This window comes from Aethalodelphis obliquidens, unplaced genomic scaffold (genome assembly GCF_003676395.1).
Source record: "Aethalodelphis obliquidens isolate GAN/ISIS:26980383/991018 unplaced genomic scaffold, ASM367639v1 scaffold40, whole genome shotgun sequence".
Classification (NCBI taxonomy): domain Eukaryota; kingdom Metazoa; phylum Chordata; class Mammalia; order Artiodactyla; family Delphinidae; genus Aethalodelphis; species Aethalodelphis obliquidens.
Window position 1 is genome coordinate 8,928,397 of NW_020837984.1, and position 13,847 is coordinate 8,942,243.

At 37.2% G+C, this 13,847-nt stretch overlaps 1 protein-coding gene across 1 annotated transcript in view; it reads right to left on the minus strand.

Moving 5' to 3' along the window:
• The window catches only part of WDPCP (WD repeat containing planar cell polarity effector), a 276,699-nt gene that overhangs the window by 262,433 nt on the left and 419 nt on the right, over nucleotides 1-13,847 (minus strand). Inside the window, exon 2 of the mRNA XM_027131634.1 lies at nucleotides 13,788-13,842. Within this exon, the coding sequence (XP_026987435.1) occupies nucleotides 13,788-13,842 (55 nt within the window). The remainder of the gene's footprint in view (nucleotides 1-13,787; nucleotides 13,843-13,847) is intronic.

Consider the following 13,847-nt stretch of genomic DNA (forward strand, 5'->3'; position numbering starts at 1 on the left):
TACTTAGGAATTAACCAAGAAAGTGAAAGACATGTTCAATGAAAAAACAATGCTGAAAGAAATGAAAGAAGACAGATAAATGGAAACACATCTCATGGTCATGGATTGGAAGATTTAATATAGTTAAAATGTCAATACTACCCAAAGCAATCTACAGATTCAACACAATCCCTATCAAAATCCCAACAACATATATTGCAGAAATAGAAAAACTCATCTTAAAATTTAAATGGAGAGACTTCCTGGTGGCGCAATGGTTAAAAATCCCTCTGCCAGTGCAGGGGGCATGGGTTTGATCCCTGGTCCAGGAAGATCCCACATGCTGCGGAGCAGTTAAGCCCAGGCGCCACAACTACTGAGCCTGCGCTCTAGAGCCCATGCTTGCAACAAAAGAAGCTACCGCAAGGAGAAGCCCGCGCACTGCAACAAAGAGTAGCCCCCGCTCGTCACAACTAGAGAAAGCCCGCACACAGCAATGAAGGCCCAATGCAGCCAATAAATGGATAAATAAATAAAATTAATAAAAAATAATAAAATAAACAGTTTGAAAAAAATTTAAATGGCATCTCTAGGGACCCCAAATACCCAAAATAATTGAAAAAAAAAGAAAAGAACAAAACTGGAGGGCTCATAGTTCTTAATATCAAAACTTATTACAAAAGTCGAGTAATTCCAACACTGCAATACTGGCATAAAGACAGCTAAATAGACCAGTGGAATAGAACCCAAATCCCAGAAATAAACCCTTACATATATGGTCGTATTTTTGACAAGTGTGCCAAGACCATTCAGTGGGAAAAAGGACAGTCTTTCCAACAAGCGGTGCTGGGAAAACATGATATCCACGTGCAGAAGAATGAAATTGGACCCTTACATAAAACCATATATTAAAAACTCCAAATGGATCAAGGACCTAAATCTAAGACCCAAAACAATAAAACTCTTAGAAAAAATGTAGGACAAAAGCTTCATGACATTGGATTTGGCAATGATTTCTTGGATATGACACTAATGGCACAGGTAACAAAAGAAAAAATAGACAAATTGAAATCCATGAAGTTTTAAAATCTTGTGCATCAAAGGACACTATCCTTAGTAAAACAATGCATTACTTAAAAAGTCATGCATTAATACAAGATCCACTCAATGTACAGGATAGGCCTATAGATTTTAATGTAACAGAATAGGAAATATTCAATGATATTGTTTCAGGTTGCATTTTGCAAATAACCTTTGAGAAACTACCACTAGTGTAGCTTTGATTTAGTATCAAAGATTAATATTATCTGAAACACAATTATCTGAAACAGTTATTTAAAATTCTACTCCTTAAAAAAACAAAAAAGCTCACTATCCAGAGATCCACTGAATAAAAACGCAACTCACACCATTGGAGAAAATATTCTCAAATCATATATCCGGTAAGGGATTAAGATACAGAATATATAGAGAACTTCTAGAACTCAACATCAAAAAACCAAACCACCGGATTCAAAAATGGGCAAAGGACTTTAGTAGATATTTCTCTAAAGAAGATATATGTGGCCAACAAGCACATGAAAAGATGTTCAAATCACTAATCATTCAGGAAATGCTAATCAAAACTTCAAGGAGGGGCTTCCCTGGTGGCGCAGCGGTTGGGAGTCCGCCTGCCGATGCAGGGGACACGGGTTCGTGACCCGGTCTGGGAAGATCCCACGTGCCGCGGAGCGGCTGGGCCCGTGAGCCATGGCCGCTGAGCCTGCGCGTCCGGAGCCTGTGCTCCGCAACGGGCGAGGCCACAGCAGCGAGAGGCCCTTGTACCGCAAAAAAATAAAATAAAATAAAACTTCAAGGAGATACCACTCCATACCCATTAGAATGGCTACTACAAAATAAATAAATAATAACAGAAAATAACAAGTGTTGACAAGGATATTAAAAAATCGGAACCATGTGCAATGTTGGTGGGAATGTAAAAATGGTGCAGCTGTTAACAGAAAGCAATATGGCAGTTCCTCAAAAAATTAAAAATAGAGTTACCATATGATCCAGGAACTCCACTTCTGGGCATATACCTAAAAGACTTGAAAGCTGGGTCTCAAAGGGATATTTGTACACCCATGTTCAGAGCAGCATTATTTGCAACAGCTGAAACTGGGAAGTAACCCAAGTGTCCATATACTGATGAATGGATAAGCAAAATGTGGCATATGGCATATACATACAATGGAATATTATTCTGCCTTAAAAACGTTAATTCTGCAATATGTTACAACGTGGTTGAAACTTGAGGATATTATGCTGAATGAAATAAACCAGTCTCAAAAAGACAAACACTGTATGATTCCACTTACATGAGTATTTAGTCAAAATCATAAAGACAGAAATTGTAATGGTGGTTGCCAGGGACTGGGGGCAAGGGAGAATGCTGAGTTATTTAATAGGTATAGAGTTTCAGTTTTACAAGATGAAAATTGTTATGGGGATGATGGTGATGACTGCACAACAATATGATGATATTTAATACCACTGAACTGTGCACTTGAAAATGGTTAAGATAGTAAATTTTATGTTATGTGTACCTTACCACAGTAAAAAAATATATATATATATTTGTAATAATTTGGTCTCTGACTTATTTCATGTCTTAATCTTGCTTCTTAAATGATGCTGTTTTTAATTACACTATTATCTAACATGCTGTTTATTAATTACATGGATGCTATGTAAAGCACATATTTCTAAATGAGCAGATACCTAAACCAACAGTAAGGGCACATCAGATTACTCTCCAAATATTACTTTGCTAGTTTCAATGAAAGGGAATCAGATTACAAAACTGTTACATAAAAAAGCCTTAAAGCTTAATTGTATTTCATTAAACATCAAAATGAATGATTTTTAACTAGATGCATACCAACTTTATATACGCTATAGATAAAATTAACAGGAGGTTAAATAATTTCATACTGTAAAAGTATAAAATCCTGTAAGCTCCAAAACACCAGCAGTGTAAAGAGCCAACATTCAATTTTAGGGATTTGAAACTGAACGCTCCTTTAATAGCTCTGTTGGAAGTTGTTAGAATGGTATTTCAAGTATTTTCTGTAATTTGAATTAAACATTACCTTAAAAATGCTGAGCTGGGGAAAAAATGTTAAGAACATCTCCAAATCTAGCATAACAGTTCAATGCTCTATTGTTTGTTGCCTTAACAAAATGAATGTTTACAACGAATTCAGAAACCACCTGGAGATTCAAACTGACGATGAAATTGCAATGACAAATCGTGCCACTAGACATCAGTTTTAACCAGAGATGCTTCTCCATGAAGGCAGAGAAGACAACCTTATTATTAGTATAACTGGAAACGTGCTGACACTCCCACCTGACCAAAAATCCTCTCTTCCAACGTATTATATTACCTGTGAAATGTAGCTTATAAACTAATCAGTACCGATGCATTCCTTCATCTGATTAACAAGGGGAATTCACTCTAAAGAGAACAAGGCCTGTGAAATACCAAACAGGCAACTTTGATTGTGTGCATCTGGGAGTGGGGATGGGGGCATGTTTGTAGCCTTCCTGGAGTATGGGAATGTCCTATCCTGCTATAAGACTGCAGTGAGAATTCTGGTTTTGAAAGCTCTTCCTTCTAAAATTCTCTGTAAATCAAGAACAGAAATCATGAGATTTTTAAGAACAACAACAGGGAAAAACCTTTTTCTCTTAGCAGTGAGAAGAATTCATTTAGCAGAATCACAGAAATTTTAAATAAGCGTTCAAGATGAAAGGTAAGACTCCAAGAAATCAGATTTTGGGAATAATGCACACCTACTCTATATAAGAAAAGGAGATGATGTTTTGCTCCTCAGAAGGAGAGGGAGGAAATGGGGAGAGCCAGAGGGAGCATGCTGTGTACTATCCCATTAGATCCATCCAGGCACTCTATGCCCAATGTTTAGTAAGGAATTTAATGCAAGCCACATTTTTTTTTCAGTAAACTGCATAATGAAATAATTATGGTCAAGCCTGATCTCAGAAAAGGTTATTTTCTACTTTCTATTAACAAATGTAAAATTATCTGCTATTTGCCATACCAACTCACCTTTTTTTGAATTTTATTTTATTTTTTTATACAGCAGGTTATTAGTTATCAATTTTATACATATTGATGTATAAATGTCAATCCCAATCTCCCAATTCATCCCACCACCACCACCACCCATCCCCCCCCACTTTCCCCCCTTGGTGTCCATACGTTTGTTCTCTACATCTGTGCCAACTCACTTTTAGCAAATCACTTTCTTCCTTCATTAAATACATAGGAAAAGTTTGTGAATTGTAAGAAGTTTACTGAAGGAATACCATTCCTTTAATCATACTCCTTACTTCATAAATCACTTATCGTTTTAAGCCCACTTTATATCACTTTATTATAAATGAAGCAATGAGAAATAGCATTATCATGATTTTCATGATATTTTAAACATTTATATTTTATTATCACTGCATCATTTTAATTTTGACTTTGTTTTAGTAAACTCTCTTTCAAATGCATTCCACAATTTATTTCTAAGTTTTTTTAATAATATTCTTCAAAATCGAATGTTACCGCATTAATTTAATTTAAAAATGAAGTCATACTTTTTCTGAAAACTAAGTCAACCTTATTTGACTGACTGGTTTCACAATTAGGTTATATGGCAGTATTTTATCCAAAACTGAAAATTCAATCAGCAAATAAGCCACCTCAAGATGTTGAGAAAAACATATTTAAAGCAGGTGAAAAGATAAAAGCATTTGATTTAAAATACTGTTTTAGGAAGAGGATACTGAAATAATATTTCAATTTTTCCTAACACTTTCAGAACATATTGAATTAATTAAGGTAACTCTAAATGAGAGAGGCAAAATGTTAATAAAGCTTTAAAAGACTAACAGGTAGTAAATCCTTTTGCAAGTCAGGTGGTTTTCAATTGTTTGCTTTCAGCCATCGAATAACAGCCTGAATGAGTTAACCAGTTAATACATCATTGAAAACAAGTTCTGATAACAGGCTACCATGTGATTTTGTTTTGCAAATGACATGGAAGAAGTCCAAAGAACTCCCACCTTCTTATTTATGTGAATATGGTTCCTAAGCACATACATCTATAACTCTGGAAAATACAAATTAATTTGAAACTCAATCCAGTCTCATTCTAATACTCATCCACATATATATAAACTAATCAGAGCAGAAAAAGTCCCATCCATTAACAGATACATTTCCATTAAAATTTTACTTTTAATATTTAATAATTATCTAAAATTTAAAACATTTGTTTTGATAAACTGTATGCTACTAAGAATTGTAATGGGCTTCCCTGGTGGTGCAGTGGTTGAGAGTCCGCCTGCCGATGCAGGGGACACGGGTTCGTGCCCTGGTCCGGGAAGATCCCACATGCCGCGGAGCGGCTGGGCCCGTGAGCCATGGCCGCTGAGCCTGCGCGTCCGGAGCCTGTGCTCGGCAACGGGAGAGGCCACGGCAGTGAGAGGCCCGCGTACCGCAAAAAAAAAAAAAAAAAAAAAGAATTGTAATGATAAAGTTTATTACACTTAAAGCCATAAGTGGCAGATTGAAAAAAACAAAAAATTAGTTTCAATTTATATTTTTGATAAAGAAGTATGATGACACTGGGATCATGAAAAGACATTTTAGCATTAAAATATAATAAAGATAAAATCATGTCAGGAGAGTGTACTGGAAGTTTGACATTAAGGATGTATAGAAACCTCAACTTTTGACTGTCAAAGAGAGAGCTACCTATTTTTTAAATAGATGATGGCAATTAATATTTAGATTACACTGTATATTTTTTGAAGAATGATATAACAGTTCTGGTTAAAAATTCAATATTTATAATACATTGGAAATTACAACCTTTACAACTGTGTAAACATGATATATTTTAGATGTTAATTTTTAAATAGGTGACGGAATATGTAGGGTTTTTTTTTAATATTAGTAAGATCTTAGTTTTCTAAACATGCAAGAAGACCTCAGACAAGTCACAACCTTTGAAACTGAGTTTCCTAAACTGTAAAATGAGGATAATATCTACTCATTCTACCTCAGGATTAAATTATGTATGTAATATTATGAATGTTCACTACATATATGTATATGCATACATATATATGCTTTCAGTTAAATGTAAAACAATATGATTAAATTTATGAGGGCCTAGAAAAATAACACCTCCCTTAATTTTGAGTACTTCTTATATGAACTAGACAGACCAAGGAAGACATCACATGACAAATCCCAGCTGTAAGTCATGAAAACTTGATTCATTTCCAGGGGCTATATATTAAATTGAACATATAAGTAACTAAATTCTTTATGTGCCACAATTCTTTCAAATTAAACTTGATCAAATATGGGTGGGTATTACAAAACTAGACTTGGGAACTAAGGCACTGAAATGTTCAACTAAAAAGGAGCAAAGTCCTTAGACTTAGAAGCAATGCTGTAGAGGGCCATCCTTATCCAGTCAATCCCAACTTTTGGGGACCGTCTGCAACTTCCTATCTTTACAATGAACACTTTGCAACATAAATTCTAAGGCCTGCAGAAAGGTTATGAAACCAATAAGAGTAATATATGCCCATTCTCTGGGCCTCCATCTACAGTTCTCATTTGTTCCATTTAGATGGAGCCAACCATATTCCCCAGGCAAACCAATCATACTAGACTATAAATATATATTAGAACAAAAGATAATTTTAAATATACATTTTATAATCTAAACTGTTCTTAATTCTATCTATAGCCTAAGCCTGATAATTTTGCTAAATGATTTGATGAACAAGTTAATAATAAGCTATTTACCAAAAAATTGATAATATATAAATTTTTATTAAAGTGTCAAATTACATCTGGGAAATTTCTGATATGTTCAGTATTTCACAACTTCTTCCAATCATTTTCCAATATAATTTGCGTTAACAAAATTTCTGTTTAGCTAGAAAAGTTTGAAACTGCTTAGGTTCATTAAGCCAAGATTAGTCTTCCAACTCCACAATGGCAATTTTAAAGGCATTCTGCTCATTCCCATTGTGAGGAAGATATGTTGTGTTCCATGAGGCATTTACAGATGTATAAGACACAGTCTCTGAACTCAAGGAAATTTCAGTCTAATAACTGATACAGAAAAGTTGAAAGTAATGTACAGTGAACACCACAAAAATTCTACAATTAACATTTTACTATATGGTATTTTCTCACATTACTGTATTTGCTTTATCTATATTTTGATTTTTTATGGGCTAACTATTCATCCTTCTATACATCATTAATCCATCTTACATTTTTAATGCATTTCAAAGAAAGTTGCAGGCATAAGTATGTTTCACCCCTAAATACTATCATTAACTAGAGTTTAATAATTTTTAGAGATGTTTTTAGAGAAAATTCACAAATATGAAATGCACAAATCTTATAACATTTGCAGATTTTTACAAAAGCTTATACCTCTGTAATGCAAACTCCTATCAAGATATACACCATTACTGTCAGCCAAAAAGTTCTTTCATGCTCGTTCCCAGTCAATCCCCACCCCAACTCCCACCCCCGGAGCACTGGCTCCGCAACCCCCGGGCCGAGGACCGGTACTGGTCCACGGCCTGTTAGGAACTGGGCCACACAGCAGGAGGTGAGCGGCAGGCGAGCAAGCGAAGCTTCATCTGCCTCTCCCCATCACTCGCATTACCACGTGAACCATAGTATGCCCACCCCCGTCCGTGGAAAAATTGTCCACCAAACCAGTCCCTGGTGCCAAAAAGATTGGAGACCGCTGCTCTAGAAGGAACCACTGTTAGTGATTTTTTTTTTCCCACCACAGATTAGTTTTGTAGGTAACTTTTAAATTCAAAATTTAAAACAAAGAGCCGTGAATTCCCTGGTGGCGCAGTGGTTAAGAATCCGCCTGCCAACTGAGGGGACACGGGTTCGAGCCCTGGTCCAGGAAGATCCCACATGCCACGGGGCAACAAAGCCCGTGAGCCATAACTACTGAGCCTGCGCTTTAGAGCCCGTGAGCCACAACTACTGAGCCTGTGCGCCTAGAGCCCATGCTCTGCAACAAATAGAAGCCATCGTAATGAGAAGCCCACGAACCGCGACGAAGAGTAGCCCCCGCTCACCGCAACTAGAGAAAACCCGCGCACAGCAACGAAGACCCAACGCAGACATAAATAAATGTAACAATTTTTTAAAATCCATCTTTAAAAAAAAACAAAAACAAAGCTATCAGGCTGAAGAATCAAAAAAGAATTCATGTGGATCGATAGGTGTGCAGATACACGATAAAGTAAATAAAGCAAAATGTTTAACAATTACAGAAATTAGGCGCTAGGTACTATATAGGTGTGCCAGTTATCAATTTACTATCTCTCAGCATTAAATCTACCTTTATTTGCCCTGCTTTATGACAATGGAACTAGACCCTCTAAACACTTCTTCGCCAGCTTTAGAGAGGGCCCTATCAGGTCACTACAGCAGCAGAGGAACACTTCCCTTCTGGATTCCAGTTCTCTATTATTATTAATTAGTGTGAAGGCCCAAGAACACTGATGAGGAGAAAGGTCCAGCTGTGGCCTCAGGCCCTGTGGCCATGGTAGGTATGCCCTTTTTGAAGAGGCCTGCATCCAAGCTTTGGGAAGAAGGGCTCTCTCCCAGTCTTTCTTCCTCATCCTAGTATCAATAGTAGGTGCTGCTCTTCCACAACTGCTACTTCTGGGACCCTTAGACACAGAGCTCTTTTACCTCTTCTAACAGCTAACCACCCCTCCTTGTTCTAGCTAACAATTCATCATATTAAATTTGCAAATAACCTGTATAGTTGTCTCTCCTGACTGAACTCAGACTACTCTCAAGGATATTTACTGTACAGCTTGTCTGTATGTTTGACAATGTTGGGGAAGGGAGGAAACAGGGAGATGTATTTTAAAAGATTGGCAGAATGTTGATAATCGTTGAAGCTGGATGATGGACTGAGAAAATTATACTGTCTCTTCATTTTGTTTATGTTTGTAATTTTTTGTAATAGTTTTTAAAAGTGGAGGGCGGGGAAGAAAGGCTTCATATAGGCCAAAGCATTTGGAGAGAGCCTGGTGGAATAGATTTTGACAGGCATAAATGGAGGCTGAGGTTCCAGGTGAGAAAAAGCACAGTGAAAATGGCAGAATTTGAGCAATATCAAGTAAGCTGGCTAAAGTAAAGGTGTATAATGCAAATGAATGTTTGCTGAGATTTTTTTTTCCTCCCCTTTAACCTTCATTTCAAGGTGTTAGTTCTTCATACTCAATTGCTTTTTTTCCCCCTACTCTCCTGTCCCTACCCCATACTTCTACTTACTATCCAAAGTCTAGCTCTTACCCATTCTTCCCCACCTCTTATTAATAATAAATTGATCCATTTCAGAGTCTTTTCATATATCTTAATTTTTTTAAACAGTGGGCATAATTATATCTGTCTTGGGACACATTTAGGCGAAAATATAGGTATGTTTGTGCTCATATAGCAGTATTTTTTACATGTAAAGCCATTAGCAGTGAAATGAGACAAGTTTTCCTAATCTCTAGTTAGTAGGGGATAAGAGAAAACATTAATTGATTTACTATTATTTAATAACTCGTGACTTTTTATAATCACAAAATACACCTATACACACAAGAATGAGTAGGTGTGTGTCAACACATTATCTCCGGGAAGGGGTTGGTAATATTCTTTGTTAAGCTGAGTAGTGAACTGACCAAATAATAAAATTAATACCCATTATTTTCTCCACCCACCAATACATTTAAAGCACCCTTAGGCTATTCTCCAGCGACAACTCTCTCTGTCCTTCCTTAGGAATGACAAAAATCATAAAATTTGACTTACGAAAAACATTTTTGTTTAATCCAAACTGAAAATATTATGAAGTATAAAAGCAGCTAGAAATTTAAGAACTCATAATACAGATAATATCAGAGAGAGCACATATATCCAAATAAAACATATATTATGATGATTCATAAAAAGCGCGTATGAATATGGACCTGTTGCACACATTAAAATATATAGACACCCCAGCTGAGCTCCTTTCTCTCCTAACCCCCATTATTGGTAGGGTCTGAACCTACCATTCTATTTCAAGCTTCAACAAGTGGCACATGCTCTTCCACCTATTTAGAGTGTGGCGGGACATAGGTATTCCAGAACAGTAGAGAGCAGAAGACAAATGTTGTTCGGTGTCACGCAGGCGATGACTATGCTTTCCTATGCCCTCCTGAGGATGCAGTGCTGCGGATGCTAAGTTTCATTCAAGATCTAGGACAATACATTGTTTGTAAACTTTGCACACCAAAACTGTCAATGTGAGTTCTTCCAGAATAAATCAGCAATGGTTAAGACAAGAATTGGGTTTCTTTCCTGCCTCGCACAGGATTCTTCCTGTGTAGTCAGTATCACAGACAGCAATGCACTCCATAGGGTACCCATGGGCAAAAGAAATGCCTCCACAAAGATATGCAGCAGCTGCTCCTGCTCTAGATGATGCAACGCACTCAGTAAGGTACCAGGGGCAAAAGAAATGCCTCCCCAAAGATATGCCGCAGCTGCTCCTGCTCTAGATGATGCAATGCACTCAATAAGGTACCAGGGGCAAAAGAACTGCCTCCACAAAGATATGCCGCAGCTGCTCCTGCTCTAGATGACGCCTTGCTTCCACTAAGTTCTGGCAGCCATGCAACAGAACTTTCTGCGATAATGAAAATGTTTGCTAGTCTATCACATGTGGCTATTGAGCACTTGAAATGTAGCCAGAGTGACTGAGAAACTGTATTTTTAAATTAATTTTTATTGACATAGAGTTGACATATGTTAGTTTCAGGTATACTACAAAGTGATTTGATATTTGCATACATTATGAAGTGATCATCATAATGAGTCTAGTAACCATCTGTCTCCACACAAAGGTATTACAATATTATTGACCATATTCCTAATGTTGTATATTACATCCCCATGGCTTATTTATTACATAACTGTAGGTCTGTACATCTTAATCCCTTACACCTATTTCATCCACTCCTCTATCCCTTCCCTTCTGGCAACCACCTGTTTGTTCTCTGTTATCTATAAGTCTGTTTTGTTTCATTTGTTTTGCTTTTTACATTCTATACATAATTGAGAGCATGTGGTATTTGTCTTTCTCTGACTTACTGCACTTAGCATAATACTCTCTAGATCTATCCATGTTGACAAAAATGGCAAGATTTTTTTTATGTCTGAGTAATATCCATATACCACATCTTCCTTACCCATTAGTCTATCAGTGGTATTTAGGTTGCTTTTATATGTTGGCTATTGTAAATAATGCTGCAATGAACACTGGAGGTGTTTTTGAATTGGTTTTTCTGTTTTCTTTGGGTTAATGCCCATAAGTGAAATTGCTAGATCATATGGCAGTTCTATTTTTAATTTTTTAAAGAAACTCCATACTGTTTTCCATAGTGGCTGCACCAATTTACAATCTCACCAACAGTGCTTAGCAATATTTTTTGGTTAAGCCTCCTCATGCAAGGGAAACAAAAACAAACAAATGAGACTACAACAACTAAAAAGCTTTTGCACAGCAAAGGAAACCATCAACAACACAAAAAGGAAGCTTACTAAATGGAGAAGATATTTGTAAATAATATATCCAATAAGGGGTTAATATCCAAAGTATATAAAGAACTCTTATAACTCATCATCAAAAAAACAAACCCAAACAACTCAATTACAAAATGGACAGAGGACCTGAATTGAAATTTTTCCAAGGAAGATGTACAGATGGCCAAAAGACACATGAAAAGATGCTCAATATCACTAATCATCAAGGAAACGCAAATCAAAATCACAAGGAGACACCACTCCCTCACACCTGTACAAATGGCTGTTACCAAGAAGACAACAAATAACAAGTGTTGGTGAGGATGTAGAGAAAAGGGAACCCTTGTGTGCTAATTTTATTTAATTTTTATTAATTTAAATGTAACAGCCACATGACAATGCAATTCCAAAGCCTTAGTTTTAAAAAAAAGCAGGGACTTAACACATGTATGTTTGCAAATTGTTGAATGTCAACCCAAAACACTACCTGCAACACTGCAAAGTGGTTCTACCTCCTCCTACCCTAGCTGCCTGGCAGAAACATCCATTTGTCCTCATTCAGACAGCACCTCCTTTGTGAAACTGTGGCAGCCCAGAGTTACTAACTTGTTACCTAACTATTACTAACCAGGTCACACCATGTTGTCATTATGGGTTTACATATCTGTGTTCCCTGCTAAACTGGGGCTCTAAAAAGGCAGCAGTTGTGTATTATTAACTTCTGAATCCCCAGAGCCTAGCAGAATGCCACATCCTAAAATCCTTGCTCTATTATCACACCAGTCTTCATTTAACCAATCCATGCTCTTCAATTTATCACACCAGTCTTCATTTAACCAATTTATCACACCAGTCTTCATTTAACCAATCCATACTCTTCACTACTCTACCATCTGAAATCTCATAATCCCACCATCCATAATGAACATCTTAGAACTGGAGAAATTACAGGTCATATTATCTGTACCAACAGGTGTGGTGTTTTACTTCTACATACAATTGCTCAGTAGAAAACACTGTAAAATAGTGGAAACGATGCATATTAGAAACTCAAGTTTTCTAAGAGAAATAACGAGAAAGTAGTTAGACACAGGAGTTTGGAATTCAGGACGAGACAAAAATTTGGGAGTTTTTGACATAGAAGTGGCATTTTGAAACTATGCAACTCATGAATTAAATCACTAAGGGATTAAGTGTAGACAGAAGAATACAGGCACTCCAAGGTTAAAAGGTCAGAAGTGAAAAAGAACTTGCAAAGAACACTGAGAAGGGGCAACCAGTGACATACAGGAAAACCAGGAAATATGCTGTCTGAGAGCCACGTGAATAGTTATTCAAGGAAGAGAGAGTCATTAAGCTATGATAAATGCTATTGATAGATCAAGTTGGAAAGTAAGGTTCCATTTCTTTCACACAATAGCAAACCCTCCAAAACTGAAGAGAAAAACTGAAAGATACCACTTGGCATTCAATCACCAGTGTAACCAGAAGTTACACCAGTGTTTTCTAATATAGATATTTCTTTCATTTCATTACACATATGCTATTCCAGATCATCACATCTTCCTCTTAACATCCACATGAAACAAGGTTTCAGAGAGCACAATTTTCCTGGGCAGCACTAATTTTAAACGAAAACCTCGTTAAGTTATTTTACCAGCTGAGACTGACTGAAATAACGAGTGTCTCCCATTCAGCTGCCACGCTTTCCTTAGAAATGCAGGTTTGGCATAATTTAAAGGTCAAGATGGTTTAAAGAGCATTCAGTTTCCAAAAAAGAACGGACAAAAGTGTCAACATTCACGGAAAACTTAGAGAAAAAGTTAGACTGTGAACTCCAGGAAGGGAGGGGCTCATTTCCCACAAAGCTGGAGCTCAATATTTTTCACTTAACTTGAAAATAGCTGTATCTTACTGCGGGGAGGTGGCGTGAACTTCAGGGCACTACGCCATCCAGAACACTGTTGCCCGAACACTATGCACGCAGAGAGGGACCGGCGAGCTCGCGGGCATCCGCGCAGAAGATCAGCACCTGGGTCGATAAACGCAACGCGGGACGGCGCACAACCGCACACCGGACCCTAAGGTTGAAAGACCCTAGCCTCGGGCGGGGACTCACCTGCCTCCGGAGTGGGGAAGATGTGCTGCCCCCGGCCGTCTCTGAGGGTGCGTCCCTGCA